At 33.8% G+C, this 25,716-nt stretch overlaps 1 protein-coding gene across 1 annotated transcript in view; it reads left to right on the top strand.

Moving 5' to 3' along the window:
• ASCC3 (activating signal cointegrator 1 complex subunit 3) overlaps window positions 1-25,716 on the top strand; it is a 287,285-nt gene that overhangs the window by 139,353 nt on the left and 122,216 nt on the right. Inside the window, exon 14 of the mRNA XM_074896093.1 lies at window positions 8,995-9,129. Within this exon, the coding sequence (XP_074752194.1) occupies window positions 8,995-9,129 (135 nt within the window). The remainder of the gene's footprint in view (window positions 1-8,994; window positions 9,130-25,716) is intronic.

The following is a 25,716-nucleotide window of genomic DNA, read 5'->3' as shown; positions in this document are numbered from 1 at the left end:
AAAAGTACTGTTATTACTACTAATGTGCATTATGTGTAAATGCACATTACGATAGTAAAAATATCTGTAAACTAAATAGGAGTTACTACCTTAAAAGCCGGTATATCTAAATAGAAATATAATTAAATAGCTATGTTAAATGGATTTTTTTTACATTAGATTCTGTAGAGTTTTTTTCAAAAATCCTACTTTGTGTTTAAACAAGGATGATCAGAAGTAATTTGAGTGAATAATTAAATCAAAACTTAGCAGAGACAGCTATTAATACTAATCTATCAAAAGCCCAAAATATAACATGTTACAGTACTGATTAGCTGATGCAACATTATAGATTTCTTTGCTGTTGTTATTAATTAATTTTTTTCTGTTAAAATATTGTATTATGTAGCTTTGTTCTTCAGTGTACGGATGTTTAAATGGCGGCTCTTGCTCAATTTTTTTGGCATTTTTGACCCTTCAAGCTTGAATAAAAATTCCTGTATTCTAATGCACAGTATTTAATTTTATATGAGTAAATGCAATCTACTTTTACCTTGTGAAGATTTTTCTAGACAAAAGGATATATATAAAATGTCTCATTAGAACTAGTTTGTAGGTAGCTTAGTAATCTTTCAATTTTCTGTAGTGTAAAAGATCTTAATACACATGCAGATTATATCAATATTTCATTAAAATGAAGGTGTACTAAAAATTAATTGAAATATAGAAAATAAATTCAGATTCTCGTGTTGCCTTGGTAAATTACACAGTCCATTCAGCTTTTTTCATTCCCGTGGTGTTGTTTAACATGTGAAAACTTTAATATGCAAAATACAAAAATCTGCTAAAATAAATGTAGGACTTCTACATTAAACTTTTCAAGCTTTATTATAGGTCATCTTATAAAATTTCTTATTTCATATACTTTATTGCTGTTCTTTGAGTTACTAGTTCTGGACCAGTGATCTTTATAAGTTATTGTGGTGTTAGTGAGAGGAAGGGGAAATCCTGTCATACTATCGTTTAGATTTGGTAACCAAGATGTTCTGATTTTGCAGTCAGTTTGATCAAGAGCTATTAGTGAGCCATTTGTGTTGTTTACATTTATATTTTGCATGTAATATACTTTTCATTCTGGAATAAATGGAATTAGGCACTGAAATTTTGAACTGTATCTTGGCAGTTGGGGAGAAATCAGAAGAGAGAAACAATTTTGTTATTCCTTAGAATAAGGCTAGACATTAGTGAGTTGTATTTAGTCTAGTAGATGGTTTTATTTAATGAGGTGCAAAAGATGATGTTTTTAACATAAATAGGTGCAGTCAGCGCTCCTTGGGGAGAAGTGTTGAAACCTCATTAGGAATTGAGTTTTGTAAAATACTTGGAAGAGATTTCATACTGACCTTAAAAGAGAAAATGGTTGGATAGATTGATCTGTTGATCCATATAGCCTAACAATTGTCAGTGAAAGTAATACCCAGGTCAAGAACTGGATACCACATAAGAAAACTTGTTATAAGGATTTAGCTGGGTGAAGCCAAACAGTGTCTTGAAGCTAAAATAAAGTATATATACTTGTCTCTAAATTGCATAATTAGTATCAACATTACATTAAATAAATTCATTCTTTCATCTTAAATTCTTTGAAAGATTTAATGCAAAGTCAGTGGCAAAACCTAGGCCTTCAGTCCTTGAGGAGAGGTGTTAAGTAAAACAGAAATGCTGAACTCCAGCATTCACGTGACCAGCACTTGTCATAACAAGACAATTCCTGGAAAAAATGAATGAACCATTTTGGTGTTATCATAGAGAATGTTAGTTTAAAAGACACATTTTTCAGTAGCAAAATAACGCAAGCATCTTTAGTGTCAAAGGCAGAAGAAAGGTGTTTCAAGGAATTGCAAGAACCTGATTATAAATTTTCATGAATGATTTTAGACACTTTTATGTATATGTGGTGTGTTTCTTCTTTCCCCTCTAAGTGAAAATATAAGTTCTACTAGCATGTAGTTACGTGTCTCTGATAACAGAAAAGTACTAGTTCTCACGTATTTTGAATAACGGCATGTTTCTCAGTGCTTTGGTGATACACTAACACACTTCAGAAAGATTACAACCTGGAATATGCACTACTTGGGGAATGCAAGCACTTCCTGTTGCGAATTTTAAACAAAGTCTTTGGTGAAAACGTTTGATTTGTTTCATACTTTAAGAAAATTCTGGGGAGGTAACCTAGCTAGAGATATTTACTTTCTCCTTTCTTGTATATTTTTTTATTATTTAAAAGCTTTGGTTTCAGGAGAGCAGCAGCAGACGCTTTCAGCACTAGGGCTATATACACCAGAGCTAGCTTTGAACTGCAGAGTACAGATCTAATTACACAGTTTGTAGCTGTGGAACCACTTCTCTGTATTCCAAATTACTTTTCCTAACTTATTTGCATAATTTAATGCACAGAGATTTTGCCACTGAAATATAATATTCTCTGACACAGTTAGGACAGGCTAAATTAACCCTCTTAAGACGGTATTGCTGTCTCACAACGTATTTGGTAAATGCTTACCAACTTCATTTGGGGAAAAGCATTCAGCAAGGTGTTATATGTCAATTTTTAGCTAGAGCTGGTTCTTTACAAACCTATTTGGTGATGTACAGAGATTACAAATAAACATTAACCTTAAGACTGGGCCTCTCTAATCAGCTAATAAAGCAATCTACCTTTTTTAATCAGTCTTTGTGTCTGTCTACCTGTCACTGAGAAGTTCTTTTTATTGTCAGCAATTTATGCAATAATTTTAAATTTAAAAATTTGATCAGGTGTTGATATGTGATCATGAATTACATAAGTCAATTAATTCAAATGTGATTATTAGTTTAAAGCTAGTGGAAGGTAAATTTAATAAAGAAAACATGCTGCACATCTGAAAATTAGGTATCTTTCTATAAGGACTGTAGAAAGGCTTATGGGTAGGGGCCAGTTATACAATGCTGGTTTTTTAGTTATTGCTTGCATAATAAGGGCTTACATCTTTCTGAATGATTGCTATGATGCCAGACATTGTCATACAGTGATTCTGGAGGAAGAGAAGAAGAAGAAGATGACATATAGAAAGTGTTAAGAGAAAATCAAATATGTTCTTTGATCATTGGATATTCTGAAGGTCTTTATGCATTACACCTTTATTTCTTTCTGTTCATTTTGTGCAAGAGATTTAATATCTTAAAGAAGTAGTTCTGGTTTAGGACACATCTTCATTCCAGAAGATTAAAATTGTATGATGGATGCAATAGAGAATAATAGAAAAAGAAGAGATGGTCTGTTATGTAGGTCAAAGAAACACTTCACTGAAAATTCAGATTTTGTCCCTGCCTCTGACAGTTTATGTCTGATGTTACAGAAACTGAAGCTGATGAAATAAAAAATCTTTAGAAGTACATACTAATCAGGGCTTCTAGATTTTGAGGATAGGACATAGGAAGCATTGATCTGATGATTAAGAGTATTGGCTGCTCATGGCTTCAGTGGAGTTAATAGGAGTTCTACTTTGAGTTTATCAAGTCATATATAGTAAGCAGTATGATCTCACATCATAAGTTTCATGCTCAGATATACACTTAAACTTAGTTTCACTTGTAAAATGGGAATGAAGAAACAATTCTGTATACATTTTTTCTTGGTGTTATGTAATCCTGACTTGTAATGATTACCCTCACAGCAAATGCCATTATGCAATTGTTAATTCTCGAGAGCAGGGTTTGATCAGAGTATGCTAGATAAAACAAGGGTAAAACTAGATCTTGATTCATTGAGTGTTGTCTGTTTCACATACAGAACATGGCAGGTATATAATAATAAGGAAGATTAAATACAGACTCTGTTAAAGACTGGCTTCCAATTTAGCACCATCCCATTTTCTACATATTTTCCATGGTAGCCCAGCCGGCTCGTTCAGGTCAGGGTTGGCAATTCATTTCTTCTGCCTAGCTACCATTCCTAATGGTGCACTTGAAACATCTTCCAGTCCCCTGACAGAGAAACAGGCTGCTTGTTTTTCAGTTCTTATGGAAAACCCAGCATAGAATTGCACTTGTCCTGTTTAGTTTCAGATGCATGTAGGCAGAAGCTTTGGAAATCATAGACCTCAAATTTTATCAAGTCTGTACCAAGCCTCTGCTAACTGAAAGCAAAAACATATGCTCTTTAAATATTAACTCCTCAGTTCACTGTGAAAATGGAGTAAAAAATAATGTTGATGCTTTTTATAGCTACAGTTTAATTCTATGTATAGTATTGAATATCAGAAAGTTTTCAATATTACTAATTTACTGAATTTTTTTTAGTATAATGGTTAAAATAAAAGATAAAGGGACCTTGGAGTCTAAAGTACAATGTGGTCCCAATCCATCTGTCTTCAGCTCTTGAAGCATCTAAACTGAGTGCCTCTTAATATCAAAGTTCCTAAAGCTCCCAGGATTGTTTCTGAACATACACTATGGCAGGCAGTGGTGAGAAAGGAACATTATATTTGTTTTTAGGTAAAAGACTCCAATTCTTTTTCCATCACTGTTGACATTCTCAGCAGCATGAAAAAAAATGTGAAAATGTTTCTCATATAAATTTCGATTAGTATTTTCATGGATTTTGAATATTGTATCAGTGAACCTGCTGTTACAGTGGTAACATTCTTGTGGGCCTTTAACTGTGAGCACTGCACAGTATTTCTTTTTTCTTTTTTTCCTTCTTCGATTCCCCACCCAATACCCTGGACTGTATATTTCTTCCAATAATTCCATTTTTTTAGGAAAATTAAATTTAATTTATTTTATGATCTTATTTCTTAAGGCATTTTGGTCTTCGCTAGTAGCCCTCATAGTTGTGCTTTTAATATCTGCATTTCTTGAGCTCATACGTATCTTATCTAGCATCTCAAGTAGATGACTGCAGGTGTACCAAATTCTGTACAACTGTTCCACTCATAAATCTTCCATAACACAGCATAATATTTTTTGTCATTTTTTAGATTAATCCTCAAGTCTGTCATCATTTCAAATAAAATCAAGGCACCAGACTTTGTAAAAGATTTCAGATTATTTTCTACTGAGACAAACTGATTATTGAGTGATGTGTTTTAAAGTATGTTAATTGAAATGAAAGTATTGCAAAAGTAATGCTATGTTGTCATTTTAGAAGTGTTCAGAGGCCAAGATTCAGTTACACAATATACTTGTATAATATTCTATAGCAAAGTGTCAGCTATTAGATTTTATTTTCTTACAGAAGTTCATATTAAGTTGAGTTTCTAACATTTTATAGAATCATAGAATGGTTTGGGTTGGAAAGGATCTTACCTTAAAGATCACCTAGTTCCAACCCCCTGCCATGGGCAGGGACACCTTCCACTAGACCCTAGACCAGGTTGCTCAAAGCCCCGTCCAGCCTGGCCTTGAACACTGCCCAGGGAGAGGGAATCCACAGCTGCTCCGGACAACCTGTTCCAGTGCCTCACCACCCTCATAGTAAAATATTTTTTCTTATATCTCATATAAATCTACTCCCTTCCAGTTTAAAACCTTTACCCTCATCCTATCACTACACTTTTTGATAAAGAGTCCCTCCCCAGCTTTCCTGTAGGCCCCCGTTTGGGTACTGGAAGGCCGCTGTAAGGTCTCCTTTGAGCCTTCTCTTCTCCAGGGTGAACAACCCCAACTCTCTCAGCCTGTCCTCATAAGGGAGGTGCTCCAGCCCCCTGATCATCTCTGTGGCCTCCTCTGGACCCACTCGAGCAGGTCCATGTCCTTCTTATGTTGGGGGCCCCAGAGCTGGACACAGCACTCCAGGTGGGGTCTCACAAGAGCAGAGTAGAGGGGGAGCATCACCTCCCTTGATGTGCTGGCCACACTTCTCTTGATGCAGCCCAGGATACAGTTGGCTTTCTGGGCTGCGAGTGCACACTGCTGGCTCACATTGAGCTTTTCATCCACTAGTATCCCCAGGTCCTTCTCCGCAGGGCTGCTCTCAATCCACTCATTGTCCACCCTGTATCTGTGCTTGGGATTGCCTCAACCCACGTGCGGGACCTTGCACTTTGCCTTGTTGAACTTCATGAAGTTTTCACAGGCCCAGCTCTCAAGAATCATGGTCTCTCAGGATCACATCTGCTCTCAAGGTTAGGTACAATTAAGGGTAGAGAAGAAACCTGAAAAATATCAACAGATTTTCTTCTGAGTCTTCAAAATAAGAAAATAGTATTTCCTTATCTTTTTGATGTTGCTTATCATTGTCTTAGCAGTACCAGGAGATCATAGTTACAGTTGACTTCAGAGTGTCAGTTCCTAAAGGTTCTGTGTGATTATAGCTGGAACTAGGAGGTATTTTCCTCACACTTAGTTTCAGGAATGGGCTCTATACAAGCATTGCAGTTGCTGTTCATTTATATAATAACTGAAAGGATAATTCTTCAATCAAGAGCCTATTTTCTACTATCATCTCTGTGACTAGTGGTCTGTGCTCTGCTTTGTGCAACTGTAGTGACTTACAGTTTTACCTGTTCTCATTTCACAGAACAGCTTTTTTATCTGTTTTTTTTTTTTTTTTATATAGGTGTAGGCCACCAAAATGTTACACCTTTTTTTTTTTTTTTTTTACTGTAGCTTGTTTAGTTTGAAGTTACCTCCTAATACTACTCCATATCTTGTTTAAAAAATCCATATAGAATTATATACCCTGGTTATTTACCCTGTTCAGCTAGGATAGGGTTAAGTTTCCCCAGCAGGGAGGGGGAAGGGATCTCCAGCCGGGTTATTCATACCATGTTGATGTCAGTTCCGGCACGGCAGCGCGGGAACTTTTTCCTTTGTGGCTTTGGTGGCGGGGAGCACGCGGCGGGCTGGCTGTATCCATTGTGGTATTTCTCTGTATATCTTTTGTCTTGTTTACTGTTATTACTGTTTGTTGTTGTTATCGCTATTGTTATTGTTCAGATTGTTTATTACACTGTTGTATTAAATTCCCTCTTATTTTAACCCGGGATTTGTGCCCTACTTGTGTCCGAGGGTGGGGGAGGGACAAAGGCAACGTGGTCTCCGGTCCCAGCAGGGTTTAAAACTATCACATGGATCTGTTAATAAAAGGAAATTGCTGGATTGCATAGTTATGTATTTTTATTCAGGCTTTCTATAGAAAAATATTACAAAAGTTAAATGGACAAGTAATCCTGAAACAATTAATGAAGATAGAAGGGACATACAGTGCACTTATGTTGTGGTTCTCTTACTTTTTGAATAAATTTTCAAAATATTTTGCTGGTATGTTTTTTAAGTTAGAGAAAATTGATATGTTGCTAACTGTGACATGTATCTGAGAGTATTTCTACTCAGATGAAAGTTAATAATTGTAGGAGTCACAGTGTTACCAAATTGGTGATGGGAAGATGTATCAGATAAACAGGTAAGGAGTAATGGCACCCAGTAAGCAAATATTTATGTACACATTGTTTCTCTTTTTATGTCTTCTCTATATTGTTACCTGAATTAATTTGCTTAGCTTTAATTATAAATTTATAATTTATATAAATTCACAACTATTATGTCTATTTTTATAAAAAATTGTATGTACATTGTACATTTATAATTAAATTATGGATTTCCAGAGGCAATAACTTGTTTAATTATACCCTAAATCGTGCTACTTTCTTAATAGAGTTTAATTTAAAATAATTCAATTATACACAGCAAGTTGATACAAGCATGATTGTGCCAGAAGGTCAAAATTAACCTGCAGTTTTCTGGAATTTGACATACCAATCTTAAAATTCAATCAAAACTACCTTAAAACAGAACTGTAACTCAGTGGGTATATTTGGGTATATTTTTAATTAAAATTAGATGGACTTACAAAACAGTGTTTGCCATTTACTCAGGAGCCAGCCACTCAACCTTTTGTATGTGTTAGCTACAAGAAGACAGAAATTGTCATACTTGATCAAACTGAAGAACTGTCTGACCAAGTGTGTGGAGTCAATTTAAGCAAACCCAGGGCAATACAAAGTGCTTAAGGGAACAGTATAGTGTGTTTTCCAGTGTACATTTCCCGAGCAGTATGTGGTTAACAGACATTCAGAACTGTTATTACAGTAGAATTAAGTGGTATTTAAATACTTTTCCCTTTCTACACCAGTCCGGGGGCTTACTGACGTGATTCATCTTAAATGTGCCTTGCAGTGAATCTTAATTTAATATCAGTTTAAATTGCTTCATATACATATCTAAAGGAATAGATATTAACATCTCATTGCTGTCTCTTGGTTCAGATACCATATGTGATGGTAATAAGCATAATAAATTGACAGAGGGATTGATTGGATGATACCCAACTGTAATTCCAAAGCCTACTGCAGACATGGGTACAAATAATTTTTTTATTACCACTCAACTTTTATTTGTTAGGGAAATATCCGCAGTGTTTCTAAGGTATCTTACTGAGTGATAATATGTGGTTTAAAACCCATAACAGTATCTCTCAATTTTAAAATTCTATCCCCATTATATGTTTGCATTTGTTGGTGCTTCATTTCATTCTTCGATTGTCCAGTGGTTTAGGACTGCAGTATCCTGAGGTTCTTTATAGTCAGTTTTTGTTTCAGCTGCCTCACATAGTCAAGTTGTACCATTACTATTTCCTTTCCAGATCATTTAGGATATGTCAGATAACACAACTCTTTAAATCAATAGTAATCTCCCTACTTTGTGAAAACAAACTATTTATTGCCAACAATTGTACCCAATCTTTTAAAGACTAATAAATTAAAAAAGAGAGCCTTCTCAAAAGCTATTTGAAAATATTAAATACAATATAGGCAGGATTACCCTTCAATTTCCCTAAAGCAACATTAATTTTCGTTTGCATGTCATGTATTAACTTTTTTTGTTCCTCTAGGGAATATTTTGTAATTAAAGTGTTTTCATTACTTGATTAAGACTTCTGCTATTTCTCATCAGCCCTGTTTCTATCTTAAGGTGATGGTGTTTGTTCACGCTAGAAATGCCACAGTACGAACTGCTATGGGTCTTCGAGAAAAAGCCAAAAACAATGGTCATATTTGCCACTTTTTGTCACCCCAAGGGTCAGATTATGGACAAGCTGAAAAACAGGTAAGTGAAGAATTTACGTTGGTAGCCTTTACAATCCTAGAATGATGTTTTTACGAGGCAGTCCAATACAGGAATAGATGAAGCATTTATGAGATTTTGGGAAGATATATTTTGCTCTGAAGGGATGTGCAAAATTGCTGAATTGAATAGAGGAAATAAAAGAGTAAAGGTGGAGGAAGAAAAAAGTGCTGTTACTTTTAGTTTTTTAAACAAAAGTTGATAATAGGTTGTGGTTTATGCAACCTCTACTACTTGACAGTAGTCTTCATGTAATCTGGAGCTCCTGAAGTTCCTAAACCACCAATTGACACAATTTGGGAGAGTATCTATCGCCTGCTTTTTGCACTCTTTCCTTAAGCATCTGCTACTGTCCTCACTTTAAGGCACAAAACTGTCTTAAAGTATTGATCTGATCTAGCCTGTAAATTTACCACATTTCCAAAGCCATCTCACTTTCCTCGTAAATCAACTAATGGTGAGCAGTCAAAAAGTAATCTGAGAGTCAAAAGTGGGGAAAGTATTTGAATCTCACAAGGGTTTAGCCCCCTTAATCTGATCTTGTTTAAAAATGTGTATGTGGATCATAAATTACTGACATTTTGAGCAGTGACCAAGTACTTGCCAGATGAAACTGTACTTTTTTATGCATTCTAACAGTTCTGTCTTTGCATGAATTGTGTTAGTTGACCTTCCAAACTTTTTTCTAATATATAACACACAGAAGTAACTTGGTCTACAACAACTTTTTTTATCTATTCAAGCAATATGCCAGTATTTCTGCTGAGCGAATATTTCCAAAAAAATTCTTAATTCAATGTTAGACGTGACATTTATATTTGGTGATGTTGAGGTCTAGAGGCAAAGCGTCTTGTTAATATTCCTTGAAAAATAATGTTCTTTCTTTCTCCCTAACTAAATAGCAAAACATAGAGGAGATACTTATTCATTGTAGAAAGTTTAATGTATGCATAAGACACCTCCTCTTAATAGCAAATACATCAATAAACTCAAATATTTTGGGCCCCTGTGAATTCGGAAATTTGTGAAGGTTTTAGTTTCTGTGTCTGTCTTTAGATTCAATAAATACGTTATTTTATACCTCTGAAGAGAATGTGAAAGGATTTGTTCAGAATTATTAATTATGAATGGAACATAGATGTTACAGTTGGTAAATTCACATTTCTGAAATGTAGACAAAAATCTATTTTAAAGAAGATTTTTTTAAATTGGGATCAAGTATGTTCTTTCTGTTGAGATGCTTCTGAGAGCTATAATAAATATTTTTAAAACTATGCTGAGTTATAAATTGATGTCTATTTTGTGAAATAGCATATTACGAAGTCCTTCTTTCCAGTGGATTTTAGTATCTTCTGCATTATAAAAATAACGTCAAACCTGAACCTTGAGATCCCGTGTTTCTACTGTAAAACTGGTAATTAACACGGAACTTTTTCTTATTAGATTTCTTAGAACATAATCTGAAACTCTTAGTTTATTAAAAATAATATTGCTTTTTAATGCTAATACAGAAACAAATATTTTAATCTATTGAAAGTAGCACTGCTTATTTAGACACTAAAAATTATTGCTAAAGAAGTTAAATGATATGCTTATTTCAGCAGTGCATATTATGTGAGTTATCTGTCAAAGAAGGATTTGTACAACTCACTCTATTTCAGTGAAAACTACTGCTGTATGTTGAGTTCTCTTCATTCTGGGATTAAATGAATTAGAAAACATATTCTTATGTTGAATGAAACCACAGGAGTGTCACAGAGAAAAGTTCTACACCTATTTGGAATACAGATTGAGTGTGATTTAAGGTAGCATTTATAGTACAAATTAAGAGTGGTAGATAAGATGTCCTATAGGTTATTGACCACATATCTGAAATAACTTCTTTTTTCTAAGGGTATTTATGCCTCACACTGAAATATAGGGGGTACTGAGTAAAATAGCAATTTTCCCTGCTCTTTCTTCTGTCCCCTGCAGCCCCACCCCAGCACACATATCTTTGTGATGAATCCCAGAATCTGTTCCAAATCAAATTTTAAATTGAGGATTGTAGTTCCAAATGTTGATCTATGCAAAAGATTATAGAAAAGATGACTTTGCTTTAGAAGATACTTCCAGAAGATTTTTAACTTTTGTAATACATCAAACAGACCTTCATTGTAATTAAAAGCAAATTAATTCTTCTCATATATTTCATGGTAATCTTAGAGCCTTTTGACTACTTTCTGTATTATTGCAATAGCAAAAATGCTTCTTTTGCCCAGAAGGCTTAGGGACTTGTATGTTATAAAATGTAATTGAAGAAGCATGCATGGTATTGTGAAGAACTATTTCACATACTATAATACAGCCAGAGACTATAGTTCTCAGTAAACTACCTCAGAATCCTAGGTAAACTAATAAATAATAACTAAAATAACTGAAATATTCACCACAGAAGTCCACTAAATTAAGTGGTTATTTTGATGCTCAATAAATTTCAGTGGAAAATCCCTGAAATATTTAAAAACTGTCACCACAATGTGTAGTCATGGTATGAAAGATACGATTATTCTCCATTGGAAATGCTTGAACCTTTTATTTCAGTATTTTATTTTATTTTTAAATGTAATAAGTAGACATTATGACAAGAAGTCTTTAAACACAGAATAATACAAAGCATGTAGCAGTGTTGGCTGCCTTTTTTTCTGAAGATGTCAGTGTCTTTTACATTAAGTATCTGGTATCTGGTACTGGTATCACATTTGTGATACCAGTAAGAAGAGATTCTCTTTTGATTTATGTTTTAATTATGAAAAGCATAATTGAAATCAGGGTATGTTTGTAATAAACTTATTGTCTATTCCTTACAGTAGTTGTCTTATCATCTTTAGATCATATGCTACCTGCCAAAATAACATATTCAATCAGCTGTCTGTTCCCAGTAACCCTTTTTGATGAGGGAGTGAACTGTTGATTACAAGAATTTGCCCTGCTAGGATGTGCTGGTTTTGGCTAGCCTCTTTCCTGGCTGCTGTTCTGCTTGAGCAGGAAACCCTAGAGTCATAATACTAAAAAAGGGATTTTAAAAGGTCTACTAGTCTACATCAAAAGGAAGAATCAACTGTGTTTATAGCATTTCTGACTGCTTCAGAAAGTAATGTGTAATATGAATGTGTTTTGATGTGATATAATACTTACTATCTGTGGATATAGCAGGCAGATTACATCTTTGAGGCAATGCATCTTGTGTACCGTATTGGAAAGGACAGACAGGGAAGACAAGGAGAGGGAGTTGTGCTCTGTCAGTTAGATCTTTGGCTGTGCAGACCTCCACAGTGAAACCAGACCCATGGAGTTCCTGTCTGGTTCAAGAAAGGAGCAGGAGGGAACAGACAGGGAGGCTGTGATTGGAGGTCTGTTATGGACCACCTGTCCATGGAGGGGTGGTAGATGTGACTTACTAGGAGCTACTGGCAGAAGCCTCCTGCTGGAAGGCCTTTGTTTTCATGGGAGATTTCAACCATCTTCTGGTATGGTAAGCATTATTCAAGCAATCCATGGGGTTCATAGGCTGTGTTTAGACACAGCTTTTCAATCCAGCCAGACCCTTACTGGGTTTACCGCTCAAGCAGGGAAGAACTGGAGGCAACTGTTGTCATGAATGGCAGTGATGGTTGCAGTGATTAAGCTCAGTGTGAATTAGTACCTAGGAAGAGTGTGAAAGATAAGGTCAAATACAGTTACAGACGAAACTGGTGATGATTATCTTGGAAGGCAAGACAAAGAAATATGACTCTTAATAACAGAACAAATTTATAACCTAGTGACTGATAGGAAGGAAGAGGTGTGAAGATCATAGCAATGAATGAGAGAGAATGGTGCTCTCCAGCAGAGTTCACATAATATTCTTGTGGCTGCCCTGAGTCTTACAATGACTATCAAGAGAGAGAATAATTCATCAAATTTTTCCAGTGATTAGTACATATGATATGCACATTTTACATTAATGACAATTCACATTATTTTACTTCTTATGCTTGTAAATATGACCTAGATCTTGGGGAAAAATATGATTGTTATTATTGTTATTATTATTATTATACAGATTGTATATTTCAGTATACTTAAGGGCTTCTTCATTGACACAATAAATAAATTACTACTGGGAATAATAAAAATAGAGTGAAGGCCTAGTCATACTGAAGTCCGTGGCAAAACATCACCAATAACTTTTCCCTGCATACCTCCATTAGTCCTCTTTGAGGATCCATTTAACAAACAAAGTTAAATTATTTTATTTTTACATACCATAAAAACTAGATATTTTGTTGATTTTGTCTCTGTTGCCTAATAAATATTATCTACAAAAGGAGTTTTTAGATATAAAGGAAATCTAATATGTATTCTCTGTTAATAGAAAACTTGTTGCTGTTTAAAACAAAAATGCGTACCATGTATTGAAATGAATATGTCACAGCATATATCTTTGAGGTGTATTTTTTTATATACAGTTATCACAATAAGGATACTAATCAAATATAATATATACTCTTCCAAGGCAGCAACTCTGCATATACAATCATCAATAACCGTAAAATGAGTAATATCCTAGTAACGTTTTGGTGAGCAATTAAGCATAACATATTAAGACTTATGAGTACACCAAAGATTTCAGTGAATAGAGTGGGGTGTGGTAGGGTGTTATTAAAACTGTTACTGTTCAGTCTAAATTTTCAGTTTATTTCTTAGCAGTAAATATGTCTAACAGAAGTGATAACAGTAACAGTAACATACGTGCATCTTACCAAAGGGTTTTATAATCACGTGTTTTGTCATAGGGAAAAAATTTCTAAAGACTTAAAGTATAACAGATAGAGACACAAGGCACAGCAAAGTCAAGCTGGGTATAGAGAGGGGTTTTCTCCCCTTAACTTTCTGCTCCCCCTCCAATAAACCCATCCTCTAATTAAACACCTAAGGCTGGAATAGGACTATCTGAAGCACATGCAATACACATCTCCGTTCAGGTAACCTGAAAGTATAGAAGTTTTCTCCTTCACTGGCAATTCTAATACTGGAGAGATTTACTGGCAAAGGTAAGAACTTCAGTACCACATAGGTGTACAGACAGAGCCTACATATATATAGGTGTAAGTGACTGTTGTCTGGAATTATAACTGTTTGGTTCTCTACCATTAAAACTGTCAGAAAAAAACCTGTTATTGTGTCCAAGTGTGGTTCTGAACAGAACAAATTAGTTGCTAGAAACACTGTAGACACACAGTAATGGATTCATAGTTTTTGTGGACAAGAAGGACGAGCAGTTGTGAAATGTTTATATGGTGATGTAGAGAATTGAGCAAGGCCTGAATTTCTGTTTGAACTCCAGCAATGATTTCTAACATGTATACAGCCTTGATGTATGTCATTCTTCTTGTCTGAATTGGCCTGCCTCTGCTCTAGACCCCAGGATCTCATGCTGGGTTCTCTTCACTAATTTAAATTTTTTCACTGTAAAAGTTCTTATTCATTTAAATAATAGTGATTTTTTAGGGATAGATCAAGCTACTCAGTAAGTCTCTTAATGACAAATTTCTGATGACCAGAATATACTTGGAAGAGCATTGGCTGTTCAGAGACTACTGCTCTAGACAGACTTTCAGTCTGACTGGACACAGCAGTGCTTATGCCTTATGCTATAAATCACATACATCCTATGCAATAAATTGCTTATTAACGTGATAAAACACATGACTTGTAAGAGATTTTCAGGGCTCTTTTTAAAATCCATTCTCAAAACATACCCTAGGTTCTTTATTCCCACATATCTCAAAGCTCAACCAGTAATTGAGCCATATGGCACTGTGGAACTGATCTGTCCTTCCAAGCATTTACCGTTCCTTCAGAGTGCTTCTGATTTCTAAACTGTACCTCTAATCAGCATGCTCACATTTTAAATTTTTGGTCACCAGTACAAATAGGAAATATCCATGGGTCAGATTGGATCTCTGAAGAACTTCATTACATTCTGTCAAGTCAAAGTTTCCATATACAATTAATTTGTTTGATAATCATTGCCTAATTTTAATCTCCTTAATAAGTGAAATTCATGTTCTGTAGTACTAAATTCCCAGTGCCATACTATATAAATGAATTTTCTGACAGAAGTCTAACTATATTATATCAATGATGTGTGATACAGAGTGATTAATTTAAGCTTCATAATGATAATATCATGTTTGTCTGACAAAAGCTATCTTGTATAAAGGGATGTTTATTGGCACAGTTCCCAAAATTATCAGACTGCAAGCCATTCAGTCTTGCCATTTCATTTGACATGAAATTTAGCAATACCTGGCAGAGAATAATCTTGATAATGTAATACAATCCTTATTTTGTATTCTGTATACAGTGTTCACTGTAATGGATGCAGAAGACATTTAGAAACATCTGAAATCCAAAAATAAGTAATGCACAAATCATGAGTGTTCTAGTCTAGACAAAGCAAGCATAGTGAAGGATACTTGAACACACAGGAGGAACTGAAAAATAGAATAGTTAAAAGCATTGTATTCTTTGCTGGCCTTTAAAATTTCAAAGCAATTTTACTAATCCTCTTAATTATCTGTCAAATGTTTTTAAATGAATAGAAATTAATTTTTAGAGAGCATTCATCAAATATTTGATATGTAATCATTTGTTTGACATTTAATTATTTCAGAGCAAATCCTCATTTTATTTTTGTTTTACTAATAACATATGTAATATTTGATATGCCATTAAAAAAACTATAAAAATAAAATGAGGATATGTATTCAAATACATTAGGCAATATTAAATGTCAAATATATATTGAAGTTTCCTATTTGTTTTATAATTACTATGGGTTTTTTACTTTTGAAAAATATTTGCTAATTATCTCTTGGAGGGTGGAATGAATCTCTTTATATTTCTTTCATGGGATATTTTATGCAGTAGTCCTGCTTAAAGGTCAGAGACAAAATTCATGAGGTGGTGTGGACCAAACAATTGACAGGTTTATGAAAAATATGTTCTGTGTAGAGTGATCCTACTGTTTTAATGGACCCTAAGATGTGGAATTTATTATCAGGACTTATTTAGATGGACATTTAGGTTTGGAGAGACCTATTTATGGAGAGATATATTGTGAAAATAGAAAAATGTTACCTTCAGGGGTTTTAGCAGTATTCCTATATATTCGAGTTAACTTAGGTGTTTACTGTTGTAAACTGAAATAAAAAGTTGACAGAAACAGTAAACAATTTCTTTTTGCTTTTGCTTTTCCTGACCTTTGAAAAGGAAAAACATTTGAAGTTTGATGTATGTTTTTGTTATTATGATAGTTACTTCTGTAAGTGTCACTCTAGAAATTGTATTTGCACAGCTTTAGATTTGTAGTTCTATTTTCTATTTGTAGTTCTATGTGCTCCAGTACATTGTGTACAGTCTACTGGAATTTTGTAGTGGTTTTATTATGAATCAGAAAGTATAAAATATATGGTATAGATTGAATTCTGTTATCAGCTGTCTTTCTGAAAACCAGTCTCTGATCCAAGGATTTCAGATTTGTTGGGTTGTCTCTCAAACTGATAGTTACAGCACTGAGGTAACAAGTAACAATCTTCTGCTATCCTGTGAAAAATATAATGGACTTTTCTTTCCCTAATCTGTGGGCTTGATCCTGTATTCTGTTTTATCTGTCATGAGCATCAACTTGATATGCAACAATGCTTAGTTTTATCCTGTTTATCACTGGAAAGATGCCTCATGAATATTTGTTCCACTTCCACAAACTGTGCTGTATTAGTAATGGGACTCCTAGAAGCAAAATGGGTTAGCAAACCTTTTTCTAGAATGATCTTTGAGGTTGCAAATACAGCTGACAGGGGTGCTGATGTTTTTGTTCAAGGAACTCCAAAAAGACATTTTATACATTTGTACACAACTTTTCAGTAATTTCAGAGTTATTCAGGTTAAAATCAGTAATGGATTTCATCACTGTAAATGTAAGATTAAATGACTTTTCTTACTAATCCTTCATGGAAATGCTCTGATAAACTGGAGGATAATGTGTCGCCTATAGCATCCCCTTCCACTGTTGATGAAATTTCGTATTAAATACTAAATGTGCTTAGTAAGATCATTTGAAACTGTTGTCATATTTATAATATGATTAAGCTTCCTTCCTTAAATGAAGTCTATTGCAGCCTCCTGAAAGGTAGTGCAGTATTTGCATTCAGATAATTCAGATCTTAAGGTAAATACATTTTGTAAAATATGGTCTTCATTTGTGCTTGTAAATATAGAAACTGCAATTCAAATTTGTATTGTTTAAAGGAATTATTTTAATTGTTAATTTGATCTAAATCTAAGATTATTTTTTTTTTATGTCTTTGATTAAAATACACTGAAACTTCTTTCCCTCTGGGATATGGGAACAATATTAGGCTAATAGCAGGTCCTTGATGTCAGGATGTGACATTGCTTACTGTAAAGAGTAGCTTTAACAAGTTATTTAGTTGATTCTGCAGTCACAAAAGTTTGCACAGCCAGTAGCAGCATATGGGGTTTTTTTTCCTTTAAAATTATCAAATAAATGTTGATATTACTGTAAAACTAACTTAATATAAATAAGTGAATATACTAAAAGTATAAGATATTTAACCATTTCCCTATGCATTCTTAGCTATTTCTTACATGACATTTTGTGTTCTCCTTGTCTTTCATTAAGTTTTAACTGCATTCTGGGGCACTAGCAGAGAGAAAAGCCACACAACATTCTTTTTTCCTTTGACTGTGAAAATCTTCAGTTAGCTGCTAGAATGTTTTAACATGTAATCCAGGTCAAAAAGAAAAAGGTTTCTGTGCCTTTTCACAGTAGTTATTAATTGATAGCTTCCCTGGGTAAGATGATTTTAGTGTGAAATCTCATTGTTACACAAAGTATATATGGATATCAAATAGCTATGCTAACAGTAAATTTCAAAAGAAAAATTCAAAGCTGTTTGGGAGGGAAAAACAAAAAACAAAAAACAAAAAAACCAGTGTGATTGGTTTTGTGTTCACAAGTTCAGGAAACAGGGCTACACTCTTAACTTTAGCAACACAGCCTACTTCTGATTTTTTGCCACTGCTTGCTTTCACCATGTCTAATCAAATTCAGGTATATATTAAAAATACATAAGATTTCTTGAGAAGATAAAGCTCCCTTTTCTTCATGTTTTCATCTGTCATTTAACAGCTTCAAACTCTGACAATATCTGGTCACTTGTGAACAGTCCAGCAAGAAGAAATTATAAGATAATATTAAAGCCAGCGTAGGTGCTCTCTGCACTAGCTCATCTTCAGCCGTCCCTCAGAGAGCTTGGTTTGCTCAGCTGTTTTCAGCTGCTTTCAATACCTAGGGATTGTTCCAGGCAAGAAATTTAAAAAGTGCTTAATTTACTAATGACCCATAGGTCTTGCATTCCTTTTCCAAGATGTGCCACTTAATTCTTGGCTGCAATGCGTAATCTTGTGCAATATGTCCACAGAGACTGTAAACAATAGCCATATTTTTCAGGCACCTTTTCTTTATAGGATGCACCTAACCGTACTGGCAAATGGTTCTGGTCATATGCAATTTAGGTAACTTAGTATGGAAACCATATGCTGACTAAAAAATAGTATATAAAGAGATCCTATCTATTTAGGAATTTCTCAGAAAATAATGTAGCTACAGTAGTTATTAGTAATGAAGAGAAATGATTGAAAAGTTGGGAATTTGGGGGTTTTTTGTATTGTGCACTGACAGTAAATGCTGCTTGTTGATAAGTTGTATTTTATGGTAATCACATTTTTCTCAAACAGATTTGATAGTGTTCAGTGATTGTCATTCTGTTAGAAACTATATCAGATTTCTTTTACCAGAACTAAAAAGAGTAAATTTTCCAAGGTCCAGTGTATTCAGGTCTAGTATTCAATTCTAGTTTTTTCTCTAGCATCACAGTTGACTTAGAAAGGATCACTGCAAAAGTCTCAAAGTACTATTCTTCACTGTTGTAAATGAAGGAGATAGTGGGGGGGTTTTTTAAGTGGTTGGTCATTGCTTTAGAGATGCAGGCCATAACAGAACACCCTTTGTATTTGCTTTTCCTGAAGTAAAATTCAGAACAAAACCTGTAGTTCACAGTTATCCTGTAGAAAAATCTGTGTGCTTTCTTCTAGGGTTTCTTGATGGTTTTCCTTCAGAATATCACCATTAAGTGACCATGTTTCTTTTGCTTTAAGAGGATTCATTTATTTGTATTGTAAAACAATAAATGTATAGGGTATCTTTTAGATTGTGAAATACTTTTAATTGAAGATGTTGACCTGTCACAATTGAAAAATACATGTTTATAAACACCTAATTCGATAGAAAACATCACTGCAATATGGGAATCTATCTCAACTGTCTCTTTCAAAACGTGATTAGAATAAGTTCAGTTAAATAAATTCACCTGTTGCATGAAATATTCTGTTCACTTACCTGTTGATAGATTTCCTCCTGTTGAACTCAGACTGTACACCAAGGTACCTTTAGATTCAGTTTTTCATTTAGAAAATATTATTTTCTTAACAAGAGAAAAATATTAAATTTCATTTCAGTTCATATTCTTAATTTCATTTATTTTTAAAATAAGAAATCTTTCCAAATACAGTTTAATTTGATTATGGTTTAATGGATTTTTTAGCTATGTATGCTCACTGTTTCAATTGTCATCCACTTTCCGCTTCCAGCTCCCCTAAATACCATAATTTAGGCAAGTTTCGTTGGGCTTTTTGACTATTCTTTAGTTTATTTGCACAATATGTAGAGTAGATCAGAACTGGACAAGAAGCATTTTTGTGCTGAAGCTTTCAGTGTCATCTATTTAAAATGAATCGTGAAATAATGAGTAAAATAAATAGAAGTAAAATAAAAGAGCAATTAGACGCAACCATTAAGAGTGAGTGACATGAATTTGATCCACAGTCTGTTAGTAGAACATGCTGAGAGCTGGAAGTGCTTTGGAGAAAACAAAATAGGTTAAAGAGCGGTTAAGCGTACTTTCAGAAAGTTGTGCTGATTTTTTCCCCAGAGAACTGCCAAATGTTTATTGCTGTGTATTTTTTTTTCTGGTTTAAGTTGTATTATGTGTATAGTCAGTCTCTGGTTTTTAGCATATCCTCTATATGTTTTATATCAACATTTCTCCACAGTAGGAGACCAGAAGATATAGAAGCTTTGGTATCTACAACATTTAGTTTTATCTTATGATTATTTTGAATTCATCTTAAGCTCCTTTGAACTGGAATTTCACGTCAACCAAGTTTCAGAGGAATCCCTACTTATTGGAAAGCATTGTCACAAAGCACTGTAGTGTATAAAACCACAAACAGCTATGCTTTAGGATGTACAGATATCATTGCATATCAACTTTATCAAAGTAAAATTATAATTTGGCCTAAATTTGCCAATTGTTTCAGAAACCTCTTTTTGTTGCTAGTAGATTATTACATCAAAAACACCAGATTGCAAATTTCCAAAACCCACTAAAAGCTAAAGAACAACATTCTTTTAATCCCACTACTGAGATTTTGAATGACCATCATATAGATGTGTATTTGGATACATCTTTGTACATGTGCCATGTTAGTAATTTTCGGTTCATTTGACCAAAAGACAGACCTAGAACTAAAAGTTATGTATGATGCTAGTAGAAGTAACTAGATTAACAGCATCATGTTTTTGACAAGGCTATACACAAGCTGTGCATGAACTATAATGAAAAATAAGTAACAAAAATGAAGCTTACTCTGTATTATGAAATGAAAATAAAATTGCTTAAAAAATGGAGGCAGATTTGGAAGTATATGGCTTGTGAGAAGCTGCTGCTGAAAGAGTGATAGAAAGACAGATAGAAAGACAGCAATATTAGAAGACCATGTTCACCAATTCCCATCCCACCAAGCAGACTTTCATCTTTGGACAATATCAGTACAAGTAGATACAAAATAAATTTTAGTCAATATAGCTAAAAAATTGAAAATGTGTAAACTTCTAGGACTTAAAATTTTATTTACATTAAATTACAAGAAAATTATTGGGATTTTGGTAGAACAAGGTCTTAAACTAATTAATTTTTAGTACTTGGATAAGGCATACTGAAAAACACTGACACTGGAGTAACATTTTTTCCTAGGATACTTCCCTCCTGTCAAACACTAACTTTATTTATTAGGTCAACCAACTTAACTAAGAAGTACAATTTGATTAATAATCTCCAGCATGTTGCCAGCTGCCGTGGAACCAGCAGTATCTGTTTCTTCTCCAAGCAACAGTTATATATAATATATACACTAAATATTTTAAGAAAGTCTAAAAACCTGGAAGTGCCATATCCTAGTATTTGCTGAACTCCAAATGAAAAAGCCGTTTGAGATGAATACTGTCAACACCTCTAATGCATTCTCTAGAATGGGATATTAAGAGAATATTAAAAATGAGGGTGGTATTTCTAGAACATTTGGACACCAAATGTGTGGGATGTACTGGTGTGCATTTCAGGGAGTGGTTTATTCAGCTTCAGACTTTTGTTGGGTAAAATCTTTCCTAACCTGTAAGGAAAACTAGAAAAACAACAATAGACAAGCAGGACAGATCCTGTTTTGACATATTTGCAGATGATGTGCATATGGCCTGAAAACCTTTCCAAAAAATTTATACAAGACTTTCAGATTTGAAAGTTTTTTGGCTTAGAATGTATATTTCTTGGTATAGTTCACACTTAAAACAGTTCTAATTAGGCAAGTAAAACTTTTCAGCATCATCCTGCTTTGTGAAAGAATGTTTTGTTCTGATAATCAGTAATGGTTAGGGGATCTTAGCAAAGATTTTGAATATTTAATTTTCTTAAGTCAAAAGTAGTGGAACTTAGACTGTGATTACTTTTATATATTATGTATTATGTATATATAAAAATTAGTATGTGATTATAAGCGTTATGGTATCTTGTTTTATCTATATTGATATTACAATTAGTTAATCAGCTATTGGTCCATTTTAATTCTAATAAAAGATATAGTTCTTATTTACCTCTTTAAGAAAGAATAGTGTCATCAAATAGTGGAATTGTCATGTTTCTGACAGTGCTTGTGCAGCCAGGGTACCCCATACCTCTGTCCTTCCCAGTGCCTCACAAGTAAGTTTCTCACATTTATGTTTTTTACCTGTTGCAACAGAAATCAAAATGCTAATATATCTTTAGTGTATCCTACCTCCAGATATCTCATCTGCCCAGCCATTTTAAAATGTCTAATGAAACATATTTGAAGCTTTACTGAAAATATTCCTGTACATAAGTTTTTCTGTATTGTGATTGTTTATCACCTCTGTAAGAAAACAACATATGTGATTTTAAAAGTTTACGAACAACTTCTCTGGTGAATCTTTTCAGTGACAGAAGGTAGAAGTTGTGAAAATTCGAATTGCTGAAACAGATGTGAACATAGGCCAGCAACTTCCCTAAATACTGGAAGATTTTGATGAAGCTTAGCAAAGGTTCTGAAAAAATTAGCCAATTGTCTATGTTTCCCAATAGATGCAAGAGGACTAAGACAAAAATGAAGTTAGTGTAGGTAAAGATAAGTAAAAACATGTATATTAGGTTAATTTTTCCTAACAATCAAAAAATAACTTCAGATAAGAAAAATAAATCGAGGTATTTGTTATATAACTGTGTAATGTAGTAGTTGTTACCTGGGGAAAACATGTTATGTGTACAGCTACTGATCACCTGAACTCAGCAAGACCTGAGACTGTCTGCCCTGCACAACCAACAAAGCACTTGTGTCCAAAGAAGTTTGCAGCATCTTAGTTCTTTGAGAGGCAGTATTTATTGGCTGCCACTCAGTTCACTGGCAGATTCAACCTCTGCTTTGGAAATCTTATTCACCAACCTTGAAAGCATCAAGGTTTCTGATGTTTTTTTTCTTTTGAATTAAATTTTTGTTTCCAAATAAGGGCTTGTAAGAGCTTTTCTAAAAAAATGTTATCTACTTGAATAATGAAAGGGAGTGGCATTTTTGAAGAAGCCATGTTGCTTTCTGCTAACTACTATGAGGATCTGTCATTTTCTATAGGTGACACTGTGTGATTAATTTTTATTTTGAATATTAACACTATGAGATTAATTTTGAATTTGCCTTGTGCAAAACTGTCATTATTTCTGTGTTCAGGGTTATGACCTCTAGTTTAGTAATTGGCGTGCTAGGGATTCCTCTCTGTCCTCTTTTTTTTTTTTTTTTTTTTTTTAGATAGACAGAAACTAGGAAAGTATTTCAACATTGGCTTTATAAATTTGGAAGTACTTAAATATCGAGAACTGTTGACAGAATGCTAAAAACCTAGTAGTGGATAGCAAGCCCTTAGGTTGTAGAATTCAGAGTATCAAAAGCTTTTCAAAAGCCTTTTTAGACTCTTTGTAATAATAAAAGCTGTACGCTCAGGAATCAAAGGCCGTTCCATCAAGGCTGAAAATTACTGCATGTTTTCTGTCTGTGAGGGTGTGTCTGGCTTTGATATACATGAACTTTGTAATCAAATGTAGAATTTCAGTGCAAAGTCTTATATCCTAGAGACCACTTTTACCAAGTATTGTGCTATGTGTATTTATCAAGGACAACAATCAGAAACCTGAAGAGTTTGAAACCTTTAGTATCGTATTGCCATGTTTTCATTTAAACTGTAGTATTGCTGAATAATTGAATAGAGACCTAGCTGGTTTGCAGTTGAAGTATCTCATTGAAAAACATATTGAAGCTAATGGGAAAGAGACTGTTGGCTTTAGAGTAAACCCTAAGGACATGACTTAATACAGCACAAAATAGTGTTTCATAGAGAAACACAGCACAGTGTTTAACTTTTTGCAGATGGATTTTCTGCAATCTTCTGGAACTGAAAGGAATAAGAAAATGTGAATTTGTCCCAGTGATTCATGGGTTAAAAACACTCATATAAGTTCACCAGTATTATTTATAATGCCTTTAATGATCCCTTACACCCAGAAATTACTTTCTGGGCTCTTGATTTAATAGTTATAGTGTAGTAAAAAAATGTTTGTACTGCAGCATAACATTGAAAACATACCTGGTTTCTTGCTCCATGGGCCTGTAATTTCAAAACAGCTGTAACAGTTATTTTCAGGTATTCTCTTACATTTTGTTCCTGTGAGGGAGCATATTCCTTGAAGTAACCACCAAGATCTCTTGTCTAAGGAATACATCCAAGATGATTGTTCTAAGAGACTTCTGTCCTTTCTGAGTACTGTACAGGTCTACAAATCATTGCTTCAGAATCAAGTAATAATTCTTTACTGGTTTGACAATGATAGGCCTATTTATTAGTTTTTCCTACCTGTTCCAGTTTCTTTAAATTTCAGATTTCCACGCTTGTGAGGAAAAATAAACATTAAATAAAAACTGAGATATTTTTGAAACTAAAATAGTCTACAGAAATGGGTGGAAGGTTGCCAACAAAACCCACAACTAATAATAAACCTGCAAAAGGAAAAATAAAGTGGTAATTAAGAACGTAAAGAATATAGCTAGAGCATATTGGAAAAAAAGCAAGATGTACAAGATGCTATCCACATATAAATTAATGTTCTATGTAAAAGTTTCATACAGTTTTCATCATAAAACAGAACTAGTACTGGTAAATAGTTGAAAACTAACAATCAAAAAAACAGTGAATAATTTATTTCAGTTATGTATGTATGAATTCCACTACCAAAAGTGCTCAGAATTTTGGGGAAGTATGTGATTGCAGGAAATGATGCTGTTACACATTTAGTCTGGAAATCTCTCCTTGGAATTCTTTATATATGGGTTCATGATGTTGAGGAACAAAGTAATTTTAAAATATCTTCAAAGTATTTGCCTAGTGTGGAAATAAAAATGTTTCTAAGAATAAGCGAGGTAAAACATATCACAATTTTAAGAAAACAAGAGTAATCGATAGTCTTTTTTATTTCATTTCAGATTTATAGTTTTCAATGCTGAGTATTGAGAGCCACCTTGTGGCCATAATTTTTAATGCACATGTATGATGCTGATTTTATGGTAGGTGAAAGGCCCTTGTTCATTGTTTCACTTTAGAGCATTTTGAAGATTGAGAATTAAAAGTAAACACATAAATACATTCTACTTCCAGGCATCTAGCCTAAAGTGCGTCTCTCTGCTTGACCTGAAAGATCTTTACATTCATATGAAATTTCAGATACTTTTTTCTTATTCCTTTTCTTCCTTTCCTTTTATCTTCCTGCATTGATTAATGTATAATAGTAGAAAACATGAGATAGATAACTGATGTGTATAATAATCATAATGTATAACTGTATATACATGTATTGTAATACAATATGGACTAAGTTCACTGTTGCTAAAATAAATACAAATTTTTGAACAGTACATGTTTTAGGAAGCTAACAAAATTTGACAGTTTTAAGCACATATTTTTCTATGTCAATAATTGTTTTGATTACTGGAATAACAGTTAATATTTAT

The sequence above is a fragment of the Athene noctua genome, chromosome 1, assembly GCF_965140245.1.
Source record: "Athene noctua chromosome 1, bAthNoc1.hap1.1, whole genome shotgun sequence".
Lineage (NCBI taxonomy): Eukaryota > Metazoa > Chordata > Aves > Strigiformes > Strigidae > Athene > Athene noctua.
Note: the sequence above shows the minus strand (reverse complement) of the source record. Positions and strands in the feature narration are given on the sequence as shown.